Here is a 15,901-nt window from a genome sequence, read left to right on the forward strand (position 1 = left end):
GCTGGGGGAGTGGCGGCAGAGGGCGAGGTTGGGCTGGGGGAGTGGCGGCAGAGGGCGAGGTTGGGCTGGGGGAGTGGCGGCAGAGGGCGAGGTTGGGCTGGGGGGGTGGCGGCAGAGGGCGAGGTTGGGCTGGGGGAGTGGCGGCAGAGGGCGAGGTTGGGCTGGGGGAGTGGCGGCAGAGGGCGAGGTTGGGCTGGGGGAGTGGCGGCAGAGGGCGAGGTTGGGCTGGGGGAGTGGCGGCAGAGGGCGAGGTTGGGCTGGGGGAGTGGCGGCAGAGGGCGAGGTTGGGCTGGGGGAGTGGCGGCAGAGGGCGAGGTTGGGCTGGGGGAGTGGCGGCAGAGGGCGAGGTTGGGCTGGGGGAGTGGCGGCAGAGGGCGAGGTTGGGCTGGGGGAGTGGCGGCAGAGGGCGAGGTTGGGCTGGGGGAGTGGCGGCGGAGGGCGAGGTTGGGCTGGGGGAGTGGCGGCAGAGGGCGAGGTTGGGCTGGGGGAGTGGCGGCAGAGGGCGAGGTTGGGCTGGGGGAGTGGCGGCAGAGGGCGAGGTTGGGCTGGGGGAGTGGCGGCGGAGGGCGAGGTTGGGCTGGGGGAGTGGCGGCGGAGGGCGAGGTTGGGCTGGGGGAGTGGCGGCGGAGGGCGAGGTTGGGCTGGGGGAGTGGCGGCGGAGGGCGAGGTTGGGCTGGGGGAGTGGCGGCGGAGGGCGAGGTTGGGCTGGGGGAGTGGCGGTGGAGGACGAGGTTGGGCTGGGGGAGTGGCAGGGCAGGACGAGGTTGGGCTGGGGGAGTGGCGGCGCAGGACGAGGTTGGGCTGGGGGAGTAGCGGTTGGAGTGGAGGAGGCTCCTGCTCTGTGCAGCTGCCACCACCAGATTTGTATGGAGGCATTGTGCCTGCTCCAGTAACAGCTAACCCACCCCGGTGTGCTGCAGATTTCTCCACTGACATCTGGAGGAGGAGCCGCAGGACTGGGAGGAACTGTCTGCAGGACTGCAAATCCCAAAAGGCGTGTGTGATGGAGGGGTGTGTTAGGGGAGAGGTATGAGGAGGGGTGGTGTGATTTAGAGTGCAGAGATATGGGGGGTGATCAGACTGGGGGTATCTGGGGTGGTAGTGATCAGGCTGGGGGGGGTTTCTGTAGAGGGGTGTGGTGTTATCTGATTGGGGGGGGTATCAGGGCGGGGGAAATAGATGCGCGGACAGGCTCTGGCGGGGGACACAGCCGCGCGGACAGGCTCTGGCGGGATTAAAATAGCTTGACACCCTTGGTGGTCAGTGGTCAAAATGTCCTTTTACATTGGTTGCCAGTTAGAATTTGTTTTAAATTATTTATCAATGGGAAGAATGTTCCTTATATCGGTGGTCAGTGGGAAGAATGCCCTGTTATGTTGGTGGTCAATGGGGAAAAAAATTGCCTTGCATTGGTGGTTGGTGAACAGAATGCCCCATTACATGGCAACAAGTCAAAAGAATGACCTCTAAGTGCCGGTTCACACAGGGGCAACAACACTCTGGACGCGACTTGGGGCGTCTTAAAGGGTCACTAAAGGAATTTTTTTTTTAGCTAAATAGCTTCCTTTACATTACTGCAGTCCTGGTTTCATGTCCTTATTGTTCGTTTTTGCTTTCATGTTGCTGTAAATCCTCTCTGTTCTGGACACTTCCTGGTTGCCTGTTTCCTGATAACCACAGTACTGGGAGATTTCTCACGGTGGTCACTAATCAAGGAGGTGTGATTACTGTGTGTAAAACGAAACTGGATTGGTGCTGAGGAGTTTTAGACAAAGTATCACTGCTCTCTATTGGCTGACTGCCCTCTAGTGGCTCTCTGTACATCAGAGAACCAGGAAACAACAGCAAAAACGAAACTACACTGCAGGCACATTATATGATTGTTTTTTATCCATTTTTTAATCATTTTTAAAAGGAATCAGTTAACTATTATGTCTCTATGCCCTGTAAACAGTCATTTTAGCTAAAAAAAAAAATTCCTTTAGTGACCCTTTAAAACGCGACTTCAAGTTGCCTCCAAGACAGGCGACTTTGCCAGTGGCCAATCAAACAATAATCAGCTCTGTGGGAGGGAGGGGTTTGCCTGAGAACTAGTTTTTCTTCCTGGAAAGTCGCTTCAGTTAAGACGGGGGATCCGACTTGGAGGCGACTTCCATTGAAATCAATGGGTACAAGTTGCCTTGAAGTAGTACAAGAACCTTTTCTGAAGTCGGAGCGACTTCAGTAGTGTACATTAAGACGTCTCTCATTCACTTCCATGTAATTTGTCATGTTGCGCGACTTGGGCAACACAAGTCGCCCCCCAGGTCGCTGTAGTGTGAACCGGCTCTTACAGACCAGACATCTAAGAAGAAAAACAGGTTTCAGAGTTTATATACCTAACAAATGTGGGGAAATGCTTCACTGGTTCCATGGTGTTGGCTCTAAGGTCAGCACCAAAACTATGCAGGCACTATCTGGCAAAAGATGAATCTTCCTGAATGGCCTGCACGCAAACAATGCAGTGCACCTCCAAATTTACTGATCTTGGTGCAGACGGGCAGCACAGTAGCCAAGTGGTTAGCACTTCCACCTAGCAGCACCGGGGTCGTTGGTTTGAATCCCAACCACGGCACTCCCTGCCTGGAGTTTGCATGTTCTCCTGTGCCTGCATGGGTTTCCTCTGAGTACTCCGGTGTCCTCCTACACTCCAAAGACATGCTGGTAGGTTCATTGGCTCCTGTCTAAATTTTCCCTCGTATGTGTATGTATGAGTTTGAGTTGGGTACCTTTTTTAGCTTGCAGGCTCCTTCAGGGCAGGGACTGATGTCAATGTGCAATATATATGTGAAGTGCTGCGTAAATTGATGGCGCTATAGAAGTACCTGTAATAAATAAACCATCAACCTGGACTTGGTACAGAAACTTGTTTAGTGTAATGAAAGAAAATAAGAGAACCTGGAGAAAACCCTAACAAACTCCATGCGGTTATTGAAGGTTTTTTGATCCAATTCCTGTACTTTAGTTTTTTAAATACCAGAATGCTACCTAATGGATTTCCTTCTCCTGATGCTTAGTGTAATTCTAATTTGATTATGTCTGTTTTTTTGCAGGAATTTTATAAATTGGAGGACGATACTGTACTAGGCAATGTTTTAGACCACTTGTCCCAAACCACAGAAATGGAGGGAAACAGAAATATCCAGGAAGATGTTCACATTTCAGAGTCCCAGTCTGCAAGATGCAAAGATGGAACCTTAGCAGAAGAGGAGACCCAGGAGCATTGTGCACTGAAAACTCCAGAAGGCGAAGATCGAGGTCCCTGTCTCCAGGATCCTTCACGTTGTAGTTTTGAAGGTAATACTGTTGGATCGAATAGTTCTCTTTGTGACTAGTAAAGTGACCGGATACCCCTTATTGCAGGGCTCGAAAAACCCCGGGCCCCAGGTCGCAATTGTGACTAGATTTAGTGACCTGGTGCCTGGGACGGCACGGCTGGGGTACCCTGTCTCCTTGCGCACCCCATCCCCCCGCGATCGCGTCGGGCCGCGCCGGCCGTTAATTGAGGCCGCAGCTTTGCGGCCTTCTGTGGTCCTATGCTTCTTTCTGGAATCTGGCGCCCTCTTGTGGTGGCCGTTGGTATGACAAGACAGCCAGCAATGCTAATGGAGCTTCCCTGCCTGTTTTTCATTGCCCACCCATCTCCTTCCCTTAGAACCCCCAAACATTATATATATTTTTTACCCTGGAGAATAAAATGGCGGTCGTTGCAATACTTTGTCACAACGTATTTGCGCAGCGGTCTTACAAGCGCACTTTTTTGGGGAAAAAATACCTTTTTTTTAATTATTTAAAAATAAGACATCATTAAAGTTAGCCCAATTTTTTTTTTTTTATATTGTGAAGATAAAGTTACGCCGAGCAAATTGATACCCAACATGTCAAGCTTTAAAATTGCGTCCACTCATGGAATGGCGACAAACTTTTACCCTTTAAAATCTCCATAGGCGACGTTAAAATAATTCTACAGGTTGCATATTTTGAGCTACAGAGGAGGTCTAGGGCTAGAATTATTGCTCTCGCTCTACTAATTGCGGCGATACCTCACGTGTGGTTTGAACACTGCTTTCCTATGCAAGCACTACTCACGTATGCGGTCGCTTCTGCACGCGAGCTCGGCGGGACGGGGCGCGTTTCCGGCTCCTAACTTTTTTAGCTGGCTCCTAGATTCCAAGCAAATTTGTCAAGCCTGGCCTTATTGAGACCTTCCAGATTTCTTTTGTAAAAAAAATAATTCTGTGGAATATGCACAGCATCATATTGTTGGATATAAATGTTATACAGTATGTATCAAAGTATTGCATGAACTCAAGCCACTCTCCCGATTGCCAATCTCATTTTTGAATCATGAAAAGTGGAAATTTCAGACATTTTTGCTGCTATGGCTACTTCTGTGAAACATTGTTGGCTACAAATGGCCCCAGAGCTGAAGAACGAGGAGAGCTGTGTGTAAACACAGCTTCCCCGTTCTTCACTATGGCGCTGTCATCGATCGTGTGTTCCCTTTTATAGGGAAACACAATCGATGACGTCGCACCTACAGCCACACCCCCCTACAGTTAGAAACACAAATGAGATCACACATGACCCCTTCAGCGCCCCCTTGTGGTTAACTCCCAAATGGCAATTGTCATTTTCACAGTAAACAAATGCATTTTAAATGCCAATGGTCCCAAAAATGTGTCAAAATTGTCCGACGTGTCCGCCATAATGTCGCAGTCACGAAAAAAAATCGCTGACCGCCGCCATTAGTAGTTAAAAAAAAATAAAATAAAAAAAAAATGCAATAAAACTATCCCCTATTTTGTAAACGCTATAAATTTTGCGCAAACCAACCGATAAACGCTTATTGTGATTTTTTTTTTTTATTTACCAAAAATAGGTAGAAGAATACTTAGAATTTTTTTTTTTTTATATTTTTGGGGGATATTTATTATAGCAAAAAGTAAAAAAATTTAGCATTTTTTTTCAAAATTGTCGCTCTATTTTTGTTTATAGCTCAAAAAATAAAAACCGCAGAGGTGATCAAATACCACCAAAGCTCTATTTGTGGGAAAAAAAGACGCCAATTTTGTTTTGGGAGCCACGTTGCACGACCACGCAATTGTCAGTTAAAGCAACGCAGTGCCGAATCGCAAAAACCGGCCGGGTCCTTTAGCTGCCTAAAGGTCCGGGTCTTAAGTGGTTAAAGGGGTTGTAAAGTTACAATTTTTTTTTTTTTTCCTAAATAGCTTCCTTTACCTTAGTGCAGTCCTCCTTCACTTACCTAATCCTTCCATTTTGCTTTTAAATGTCCTTATTTCTTCTAAAAAAATCCTCACTTCCTGTTTTTCTGTCTGTAACTCCACACAGTAATGCAAGGCTTTCTCCCTGGTGTGGAGTGTCGTGCTCGCCCCCTCCCTTGGACTACAGGAGAGTCAGGACGCTCTCTACGTTGCAGATAAAGGAGCTGTGTGAGTGGGCATCCTGACTCTCCTGTAGTCCAAGGGAGGAGCACGACACTCCACACCAGGGAGAAAGCCTTGCATTACTGTGTGTAGATACAGACAGAAGAACAGGAAGTGAGGATTTCTCAGAAGAAATAAGGACATTTAAAAGCAAAATGGAAGGATGAGGTAAGTGAAGGAGGACTGCACTAAGGTAAAGGAAGCCATTTAGGGGGAAAAAAAATGGTTCCTTTACAACCCCTTTAACCAATAGTGATGGGCAGGAGGTGGCAGCAGCCATGTAGAGGTGCTGGCTGTTTTTTGTGTATCTGGATGCCCAGGTTTTTGAAGCCCCTAGAAAGCCCAAACATGTAGGAAGCTGGCGGTGCCTGCAGCGTAAATGGCTGTTTTCGAAGCATTATATTGCTGCAGGTTCACTTTAAGACATCCTCCTTAAGGATGCATGCAGACATTCCTGAGATTATTTTTTAGAATAACATTCATGGAGTGTTGTGGAAAAAAATGTGAATATCTATTCATTATCTAATAATGGCTATATTGGCTCGGTGCAGGAGGACTTAGGGCTGTATCAGTAGCAGACAAATGCCATGTCTGCATTCCTGTGCACTGAGGAATGTAGGTGAAGAAGCGGGTAAGGGGGGCAGGGGAGGGATGAATGGGACAATGGACAGAGGCCGGTGCTCTGTGTGTAATCTCGGGCCAAGATGCTGAGTTTTTTTTATTAAATAAGATTAAATGAGAACAGGCTTTATTAATGTGACAGAAAGAACATTATGTGTGTCCAAGGCAGCGATTGCATGGGGAAGAATAGCCATAGGCAAGACGGTGCAGGAAGATCCAGCCACAGAATACACCTCTATGAAAGTTTCAGGGAAAAATAATGGATATTCATGAAGTGTAAAGAAACCTCTGGAGTTGGCCTTGTCTTAACCACTTAAGCCCCAGACCATTATGCAGCTAAGGGACCTGGCCACTTTTTGCGATTCGGCACTGCCCCGCTTTAACGGACAATTGCGCGGTCGTGCGACGTGGCTCCAAAACAAAATTGGCGCCCTTTTTTCCCCACAAATAGAGCTTTCTTTTGGTGGTATTTGATCACCTCTGCGGTTTGATTTTTTTGTGCTTTAAACAAAAATAGAGCGACAATTTTGAAAAAAAAAAAATGCAATATCTTTTACTTTTTGCTATAATAAATATCACCCAAAAAATATTTAAAAAAGACGTTTTTTCCCCTCAGTTTGGGTCGATATGTATTCTACTTCTACATATTTTTGGTAAAAAAAAAAAAAAAAACGCAATAAGCGTTAATTGATTGGTTTGCTCAAAATTTATAGTGTCTACCAAATAGGGGATAGTTTTATTTTCTAGTAATGGTGGCGATCAGCGTTTTCTTTATCGTGACTGCGACATTATGGCGGACACATTGGACACTTTTGACACTATTTTGGGACCATTGTAATTTTTACAGCGAACAGTGCTATAAAAATGCACTGGTTACTGTAAAAATTGCACTGGCAGTGAAGGGGTTAAGAAGGAGGGGGTGCTGTAGGGGTTAAATGTGCCCTAAGGGAGTGATTCTTACTGGGGCGGGGGGGCTTGGCTGGGTGTGGAACATCACTGATCGTCGTTCCCTATGACAGGGAACAGACGATCAGTCACAGGCTCACTAGGAAGCACGGCTAGAGGTTTGTTTACACTTACCTCTCCCTGTTCTTCCTCTCTGTGACCCGATCGGGGGACGACAACGTCGGCGATCGGGTCTGCTGTTCCCGCGGGGACAGTCACAGAGAAAAGGACTGGGTGGGGCACTCGCGACCCACGGCTGGGATCTTATGTACCCAGCCGTACCATTTTGCGGAATTGCCCCATTGTTGCTTTTGTTGGTTTCAGTGGGAGGATTTGCCCCATTGTTGCTGTCTGTGGGAGGATTTGCCCCATTGTTGCTGTCAGTGGGAGGAATTGCCCCATTGTTGCTGTCAGTGGGAGGAATTGCCCCATTGTTGCTGTCAGTGGGAGGAATTGCCCCATTGTTGCTGTCAATGGGAGGAATTGCCCCATTGTTGCTTTCAGTGGGAGGAATTGCCCCATTGTTGCGGTCAGTGGGAGGAATTGCCCCATTGTTGTGCTCAGTGGGAGGAATAGCCGAGTGTTCCCAGAACACAATGGGGGGGGGGGAGGTGACGTCATGCCCGCAGTCTGCCCGAGACTGTGTGGCCTGAAGTGGGTGCAAATACCTGTCTGCACCCCCCTCCCCCTGAAAGGTTTTTAAATGCGACACCGGAGGGGGGAGGGTTCCGATCAGCGGGAGTTCCACTTTAGGGTAGGAAGTAATTGTCCATATCCACTCCATGGGCTGGGAGGGGCAAACTGACTTAAAGCGGTAGTTCACCCTCAGTGTCAACATTGTACCATAAAATCAGGCATTGTAGCGCGAGCTACAGTATGCCTGTCTCGAATTTTTTATCCCCGTACTCAGTGTACTGGTACATTATAGATTCCGACTCCCGCGGGGAATGGGCGTGCCTATGGAGAGGGAGGATGATTGACGGCCGGCTCTGGCACGTCACGCTCCCCGAAGACAGCCGGAGTAGGTCTCGGCTCTTCACGGCGCCTGCGCACAGGCTATGCGCAGGCGCCGTGAAGAGCCAAGCCTATTTCGGCTATTTCCGGAGAAGCGTGACGCGCCAGAGCCGGCCGTTAATCACCTTCCGTCTGGATTGGAACGCCCATTCCCCGCGGGCAGTCGGAATCGTCTATGTACGATTACACAGTGAGTACGGGGATAAAAAATTCGAGACAGGCATACTGTAGCTCGCGCTACAATGCCTGATTTTATGCTAGGAGAAATTTTTTTTTTTTTTCTTTAACTTACTTAAAAATTTCAAATTTGTAGACCCTTTTCCAAAACAGATTACTGATGTTGGATGGGGCGCAACCATGAAGAGATATAAAATATATATATATATATATATATATATATATATATATATATATATATATATATATATATATATATATATATATATATATATATATATATATATATATATATATATATATATATATATATATATATATATATAATATTTATTTATTTTTGTTTCACTTTTACTATTAATTTTATCTAAAGTCTTTATAAACATACATTTTAAAAGTTCTTCATTCTCCAAAAAATAACTTGTTCCCATTCCAATGTTTACATTCTCCCTCTTTATGAGTAGGAGGCTTAATCAGATCAATGTATTTTCTGTGTTCATAAGAGGTTTAGACCACTAAACACTTTATTGATCATCATCATTTAGCAGTCTAAATCGGTTTAATAGCCAACAAGCAGACAGGGATGGTAAGAAGAGTACGCCAAAGGTTGGGGCTACAAGCAGACAGGCATAGTCAGGATAACAAGCCAAAGTCAGTAAATGGAGTCAAATATAGAGCACATGGCAAGGAACACACAGGGAAGACTAAACATACTATTGCTCGGGAAAGGCTGGCTTGCAGTGCACAGTTGAGTAGTATTTCCTGTTAGAGGCTGTGGTGGAGCCATGTTGAGAAGATTACTTAAACATGCAGGTGTGAGATCACAGTCCTTAAGCTGATACACAGACCAGAGAGGTAAGCAGACAGACAGGGCATTAAACATTACTGCTGATTCATGACATACCCCCACTGACACCAACAATGGGGCACTATCACCCCCCCCCGTACTGACACCAACAATGGGGCACTATCACCCCCCCTCGTACTAACAACAACAATGGGGCACTTCCACCCCCCGTACTGATACCAACAATGGGGCACTAGCCCCCCCCCCCACTGACACCAACAATGGTGCACTAAACTGACACTGGGAAACTGTTCCTCCCACTTACACCAACAACAGGGCACCATTCCTCCCACGGATGCCAATTATTCCTTACCCAACAGGGCACTATTCTGTACGTTCAGGGCAATTTCTACTCACACTGTCCACAGTCCGGCCCCCTCAAAATCTGAAGAACAGTAAACGTTGAAGACCCCTGAATTATATGATATATCCCCAAAAAATACATTTTTGTGCATTTTTTCAGCACTGTTAAATATAAATAGGTAGATTCACAAAGAGTTAGGCCGGCTTATCAATAATAAGCCGGCCTAACTCTGAATCTACGCCGGCGTTTGTTTAAGCGTATGCTCAAACAGAGATACGCTTAAACAAAGCTAAGATAGGCCGGCTTGCGCCGTTCTATCTTAGCTTGCAATGTTTCTGATGGCCGCTAGATGGCGCTTCCATTGCGGCCGGCGTAGATTATGTAAATGAGGGGATACGCCGATTCACGAACGTACGCCAGGCCTACGCCGTCTAATTAAGTCGTTTCCGTAAGGGATAGGCCTCCTAAAGTTATTCCACCTATGAAGTGGAATAACAATGTTAAGTATGGCCGCCGTTCCCGCCGCGAGGTTCGAATTTTTTACGTCGTTTGCGCAAGTCGTCCGCGAATCGGGAGTTACGTCGTTTACGTCCACGTCGAAATCAATAGGCCTGTACGGCGTACTTGGTCGCAATGCGCCCTGGGAAATGTAGGCGCCCGGCGCATGCGCAGTGTAAAAAAACAACAAAAAACGTGAGATTAAGCCTCATTTACATACAACACGCCCCCCTCCAAGCAATTTGAATTAGGCCGCCGTAGATTAGCAGGTAAGTGGTTTGAAAATCACTACTAGCCTAACTAATTTACGGCGGTGTAGCCTAAACAGGCTAGGCTAGGCCGCCCTAAAGTTAGGCCAATGTGTGAATCTACCTAAAAGATTCTAATGAAATATTCTACTCGCTTTGTGAAACACATGAACTAAAAAACATTGAAATTCTGAGTTTGAAATGTACTCAAACGCATGCCTTAATGTGCGTTCAAATGCTGAATCAGCGTGTCCTTATTGTTATATACAAGGAAGAAAACATGATGAATATGGAACTGTAGAAATACCTGAATATAGAAATGTCTTTAAGCATGATATTAATGGTGCAATCACATGCTTTAGTTCGCTGAAAAGGTACAGATCAATATCTTGTACTGAAAGCATTATCAGAAATCAAAGGACGCACATTACAAGCTGAACCAGAAGAGAACATTATGTAATGGGTGAATGCGTTGTACTCCATCCTCTTCTTTAATTGATATAGACATTCCATTTCTTAGTGGTGCCTCGGAGTCTACAGGCCTATAAGAGTGAATACAGGTACACAGATTATTGAGAAGGGTAAAGCATAACTGAAGCTAAAGGAGAAGGATTACAATACCTGTCAGGTATTTATTGCTGCCTGTGTCCCCATTAGGAAGCTTCTTCTGCTCTATTTGACCTGGTGGCCGTTCTCACTGAAAGTGGAAGAATATCACCAATTTAAAATATTGTCACCAGAACAAGAATAGAGGGGAAATCTTCCAATGAGGACACTAGCTTTGGTGACCCTGGTAACAACCAGGGATGATTTTCCTCACTTTTAAGGGATTTCCTCTCAATTCCTGCGCTTATGGGACAGGGAGTGAAGAGAAATCTCCCCAACTGAACACAGATGGCAAAAAAAGCCAGGAGTTATAATTCTCCCTGAAGGCTGGCCTTCAACTCTAAGGGTCACTCTTCCTATTATAAACTTTTCACTCAGGCCTGTGAATGACCATCCTATGAAAATTCCCATGCTAAAAACTTCCTGCTAAGGTTCTCATACCTCCTACTGACATAAGGAATGGCAACTCCGTTGCCGGAATGGCAGAGCTACAAGAAGCCAACTGGTGATTTGCTCTACCCGCAACTACCCAGAGCTGAAAAGGTGGGCTGATCTGTTCAGAGGGCTTTATGAAAAACGTAATGATAACAAAGAAACAATTCTTGGGCTTTTTTTTTAACGAATACTTAAAGTGCTCGTAAACCCTATTTATTTGCTTTAAATAAACATGTCATACCAACCCGTTCTGTGCAATGGTTTTCCACAGAGCAGCCCAGATCCTCCTCTTCATGGGTCTTCTGCCAGCGCTCCTGGCCCCTCCCCCCCACTTGCTATGGGAGCACTTGTGTGACTAAAAGGGAGATGCTTGTAAACACTATGTGTCTACACAGTCAACGCGCTGCTTGATAATTACAAATAAGCAGCCAACACCACAAAAATAGATCAATTTTGTAAGTAATAGTAAAGAAAAAAAGTAAAGTGTGGCGCTAAAAATACAAAAAACCCAATGAATGAGTTCATGAATAAATGGCAGCTTCAATCAATCAGATAAACTAAAGTCCATAATATAATCCATCCAGTGAAGGGAGAGGAAAACCAATGAATAATAGATGATCCGTCATAAAAGAAATGAATATAGTTCAGCTTACCAGATGTTGAGACCTAATTAAGTGTACACTTATCAGGTCATAGAGGCTTAAAGGAATACCAAGGGTCTGCGTGTCATCCAATGATGGAAAGACCGTTTGTTTCGTGGGAAATCCTTGCTAGCGTCTTCTTATTAGAGCCAATTGAATGGTGCTAGTAGAAGTTCTCACCGATTGTCGATATACGACAGAAATTGGTACCAGGGGAAAAAATTAAGTACACATAGCGTGATAATGTATAAAATACTGATATTTAATAAAAGAGAAACGTTTTACACTCACATTTGAACAGAGTTAAAACAAGCGCTTCACATGTAACTGGCAGTAGGGTCAGTGTCTTCTTCCGACGCGTTTCATTCAATAGAACATCGTCCTGGGGCACTGACCGACTGCCTACTAATACCAAATATATAGGTAAAGATGTCCCCTACCTTAATTGTTGCTTCCGATATGGGGACACACCGCACAACACAGAGCTCGGTCATTACTTCTGGGTTCTGCCAATATGGAGTCCTCAGCGTGCGTTCCAAACCTCACTATGAAACCGAGGCTGGACAGCAACGTGATAGGACGTGCGCTGCGTGCGTCGCATACATTACGACGGAGAAGTCATATATTGGAACGCAGCGCTGAAAGGCATGCGTTCAATAAGATAAGACGAAAACATCACGAATAGGGAAGCAACGCTAAGGGAACGACTATAGTACGCAACGTCAAAATTAAGACGTACGACGCTGTTAATGCCAGAAAAGCTCTGAAACAGCCAAGGATGGGGACATCTAGCGGAAAAAACTAAAATTACACCTTGTATCAACAATGCACGCAAAATAATTTTAAAAGGTGAACCAATCATAAAAAAAGCTCAGCCAGTGTTTACATAAAAATGATTAGATATAAACAATAAATTAATAGCATGATTAACGATAATTGTAACAATCAAGGAGACCCATAATATGTTACAAACATCCAAAAATAAATTAAATATGCGTCAAATCCCAATAGCCTAGAGTTATATAAATTTCAATCAATATATATAAAATATATCAAAGTTCATGGAGACCTAGGTAATACCTCATGGAAACTGTTGCAACAAAGCAATTGAGATAACAATTAAAAGAATAATTGTACAACCTAAAACATTAGATAAAATAACTAAGATCGATTAATAAAAGCGTTAATGTCCCATTCAACATTAAGTCCGTGAGGCGTATATGTTTGCAATTCATATATCCAATATCTCTCGAGTCTGGATACTCCTCTGGTTTCAGCTTCCCCTCCCTCCAAGGAGCCAAAAACTTGTCTATGATTAAAAACTGAGTACCAGTAGGATCTCGACTGTGACATTGTCTATAATGGCGTGGTACGGTATGCTTTGTATCTCCCCAATAATCTTGGTAACATGTTTGCCTACCCGTACGGAAAAGGATCTGATAGTACGACCTACATATTGCTTCCCGCATGGGCAGGTGATGAAATACACAATGTGTGTGGTTGCACATGTGCAAAAAGACTTGATGGGGTAAACTTTGTGTGACTCCCAAGCCAGCAGTTTGTGTCCACAGACCCACAGAGCGCAGTTTGTGTCCACAGACCCACAGAGCGCAGTTTGTGTCCACAGACCCACAGAGCGCAGTTTGTGTCCACAGAGCGCAGTTTGTGTCCACAGACCCACAGAGCGCAGTTTGTGTCCACAGACCCACAGAGCGCAGTTTGGCCCCACTTCTTTGTCACTGGCTGTGGTTGACAGCAGTGGCTAATGTCTCTGAGCCAATATGGAGGGAAAGAGCAGAGAGCCGCTGCACATCGGTGTATCCTGATCAATTTCAGATAAGTATGGGGGGTAGGGGAGCCACAGTCTGAAGGAAATCAGTATATACAGTATAACAGAGTGGGCTGCATATATCCTGTGCCTGTGGTGGTTGTTGCAACATATCACACTGACCTGCCATCAGTACAAAGTGTGCTTCAACAATTGTGAAACATGTCATACCTTTTCACAGCTTCATATACATGTATGCACATGATAGGGTTACTAAACACCATAAATAGGCTTTGAATCAAGATAACAGCCAAGCCATGTGTAAGCCACTTCCTTTTCTTTCTAGCAACTGCATGGTTAACCAACGCCCACACATTTCCAGCCACTTCCCTTTTCCAATTTTCCTTTTCCAGCCTCTCTATAGAGGCCAGTCAATTATTCTGTAACAGTGTCTGTGCTAATCATTCATAGTTTAAATGAAAGCTTGGGGAAGGCAGGTAATCCAAAGTTTCTCTTGGTCTCAAACACAATGCTTCATGGGAAGGAAGTGCCGGGGGAAGTCTGTTACACTTGCAATCCATTTAGCTGTAAACACAAAGATGGAAAATAAATTATTAAACTGGCACGCAAAATGAAACTTGGAATAAAACACAACTCCAGGGCTGCTCAACACCATTCTCCTATATGAGGCGTAATTAAAAAAGATCCATTGTCCAGAGCTTTCCCAACAAGACCGTATCATTTATTCACTGTATGTGACTACCATTTGGCAGGAAAAAATACACTTCTACTTGTACGTGTACTTGTTACTCATGTATGTTACCTGAGAGTGCTGCTGGCATGTTGGCAGATCATTGTTATGATATAGAGTGCTGCATGATGGTGTAGCCATGTCACCAAAGAAAGTGGTAACATGGCAAGAGACTTCTGTACTAGACAGATTTTCAGATCGTCATCGAGACTGGCATCTTGGCAGCACATTTCATACAACTGAGTACCTACACTACCTACACTAGACCCCAAGACACCACATCACATTGAAGTGTCAATTCAGAAATAACATTTGATCATATATCTGTAACCTTCTGATAACCCCACAATCTGAAACGCCACCTTATATAATATAATTATATGGCTAGATGGGAGCAGATTCTACAGTAGGTAAAGAAATCTCACTAGAAGAATAGAATGCGGTATGGAGGGCTGCTCACCACACTTCCATTTGCACGGTTTATAAGGAAATCCAATACAAAATCCTATATCATTGGTACTAGGGTTGTCCCGATACCACTTTTTTAAGACCGAGTACAAGTACCGATACTTTTTTTTTCAAGTACTCGCCGGGATACACGGCGGGAATACACGGCGGGATACACGCCGGAATACACTATACAGCGGTGATCGGTGCCTGTAACTTCCCCATGCACTGATCACCGCTGACAGTACCGGGTGAAGCATCGGGAGCATTTGCCCGAGTACAAGTACTCGGGCAAATGCTTGGTATCGGTATCGGGACAACCCTAATTGGTACCAAACCCCTGACGTCTTACACACTAATAATATGAACACACCAGACCACTGCTGGTGGTGCCGTAATCACCAATGACCCTCTAACACATGTTTTGGTTGTGTCCTAAGATTAAGCCAATTTGGCAAGAAGTAAATTCTCTCTTACAAAGCAAAACTCTGCTTGACCCATCCATATACTTGCTGGGTCTTCCCCCAATCTACAGCGTTTAAAGAGAATAGACCGTTCCGCTTGCATATATTTACTGCTGCTAGGTATTTGATTCCCTCTGGACATATGGCCGACATACCCAATCTATATTCTTACATTTGTAGGCCCGGATTCAGAAAGGACTTACGACGGCGTATCTGGAGATACGCCGTCTTAAGTCCAAATGAGCGCCGTCGTATCTATGTGCTGATTCATATAGGCAGTTACGCCTGAATTTGGCCAAGATACGACCAACGTAAGTCTCTTACGCCGTCGTATCTTGGGTGCATATTTACGCTGGCCGCTAGGGGCGCTTCCGTAGATTTACGCGTCGAACATGCAAATGACCTAGATACGCCGATTCAGAAAAGTACTTGCGCCCGTCGGATTTAGCTACGCCGTTTACGTAAGGCGTTGGTCCGGCGTAACCTTTCCCCTCATAAAGCAGGGGTAAGTCATGTTAAGGTATAAACGTCGGAACAGCGTCGTATTTTACGTCGTTTGCGTAAGTCGTAAGTGAATGGGGCTGGGCGTATGTTACGTTCACGTCGACAAAGCATTGAGCCGACGTATCTTAGGGAGTATTCGCGACGT

The 15,901-nt window shown here is 45.3% G+C and overlaps 1 protein-coding gene across 5 annotated transcripts in view; it reads left to right on the forward strand.

Moving 5' to 3' along the window:
* The window catches only part of PLEKHG3 (pleckstrin homology and RhoGEF domain containing G3), a 240,292-nt gene that overhangs the window by 67,019 nt on the left and 157,372 nt on the right, over positions 1-15,901 (forward strand). For all 5 annotated transcript variants that reach the window (XM_040333345.1, XM_040333346.1, XM_040333349.1 and 2 more), the window contains exon 2: positions 3,093-3,336. In XM_040333345.1, coding sequence (XP_040189279.1) covers positions 3,162-3,336 — 175 coding nt within the window. In that variant the 5' untranslated portion in view covers positions 3,093-3,161. The remainder of the gene's footprint in view (positions 1-3,092; positions 3,337-15,901) is intronic.

This window comes from Rana temporaria, chromosome 13, assembly GCF_905171775.1.
Source record: "Rana temporaria chromosome 13, aRanTem1.1, whole genome shotgun sequence".
NCBI lineage: Eukaryota > Metazoa > Chordata > Amphibia > Anura > Ranidae > Rana > Rana temporaria.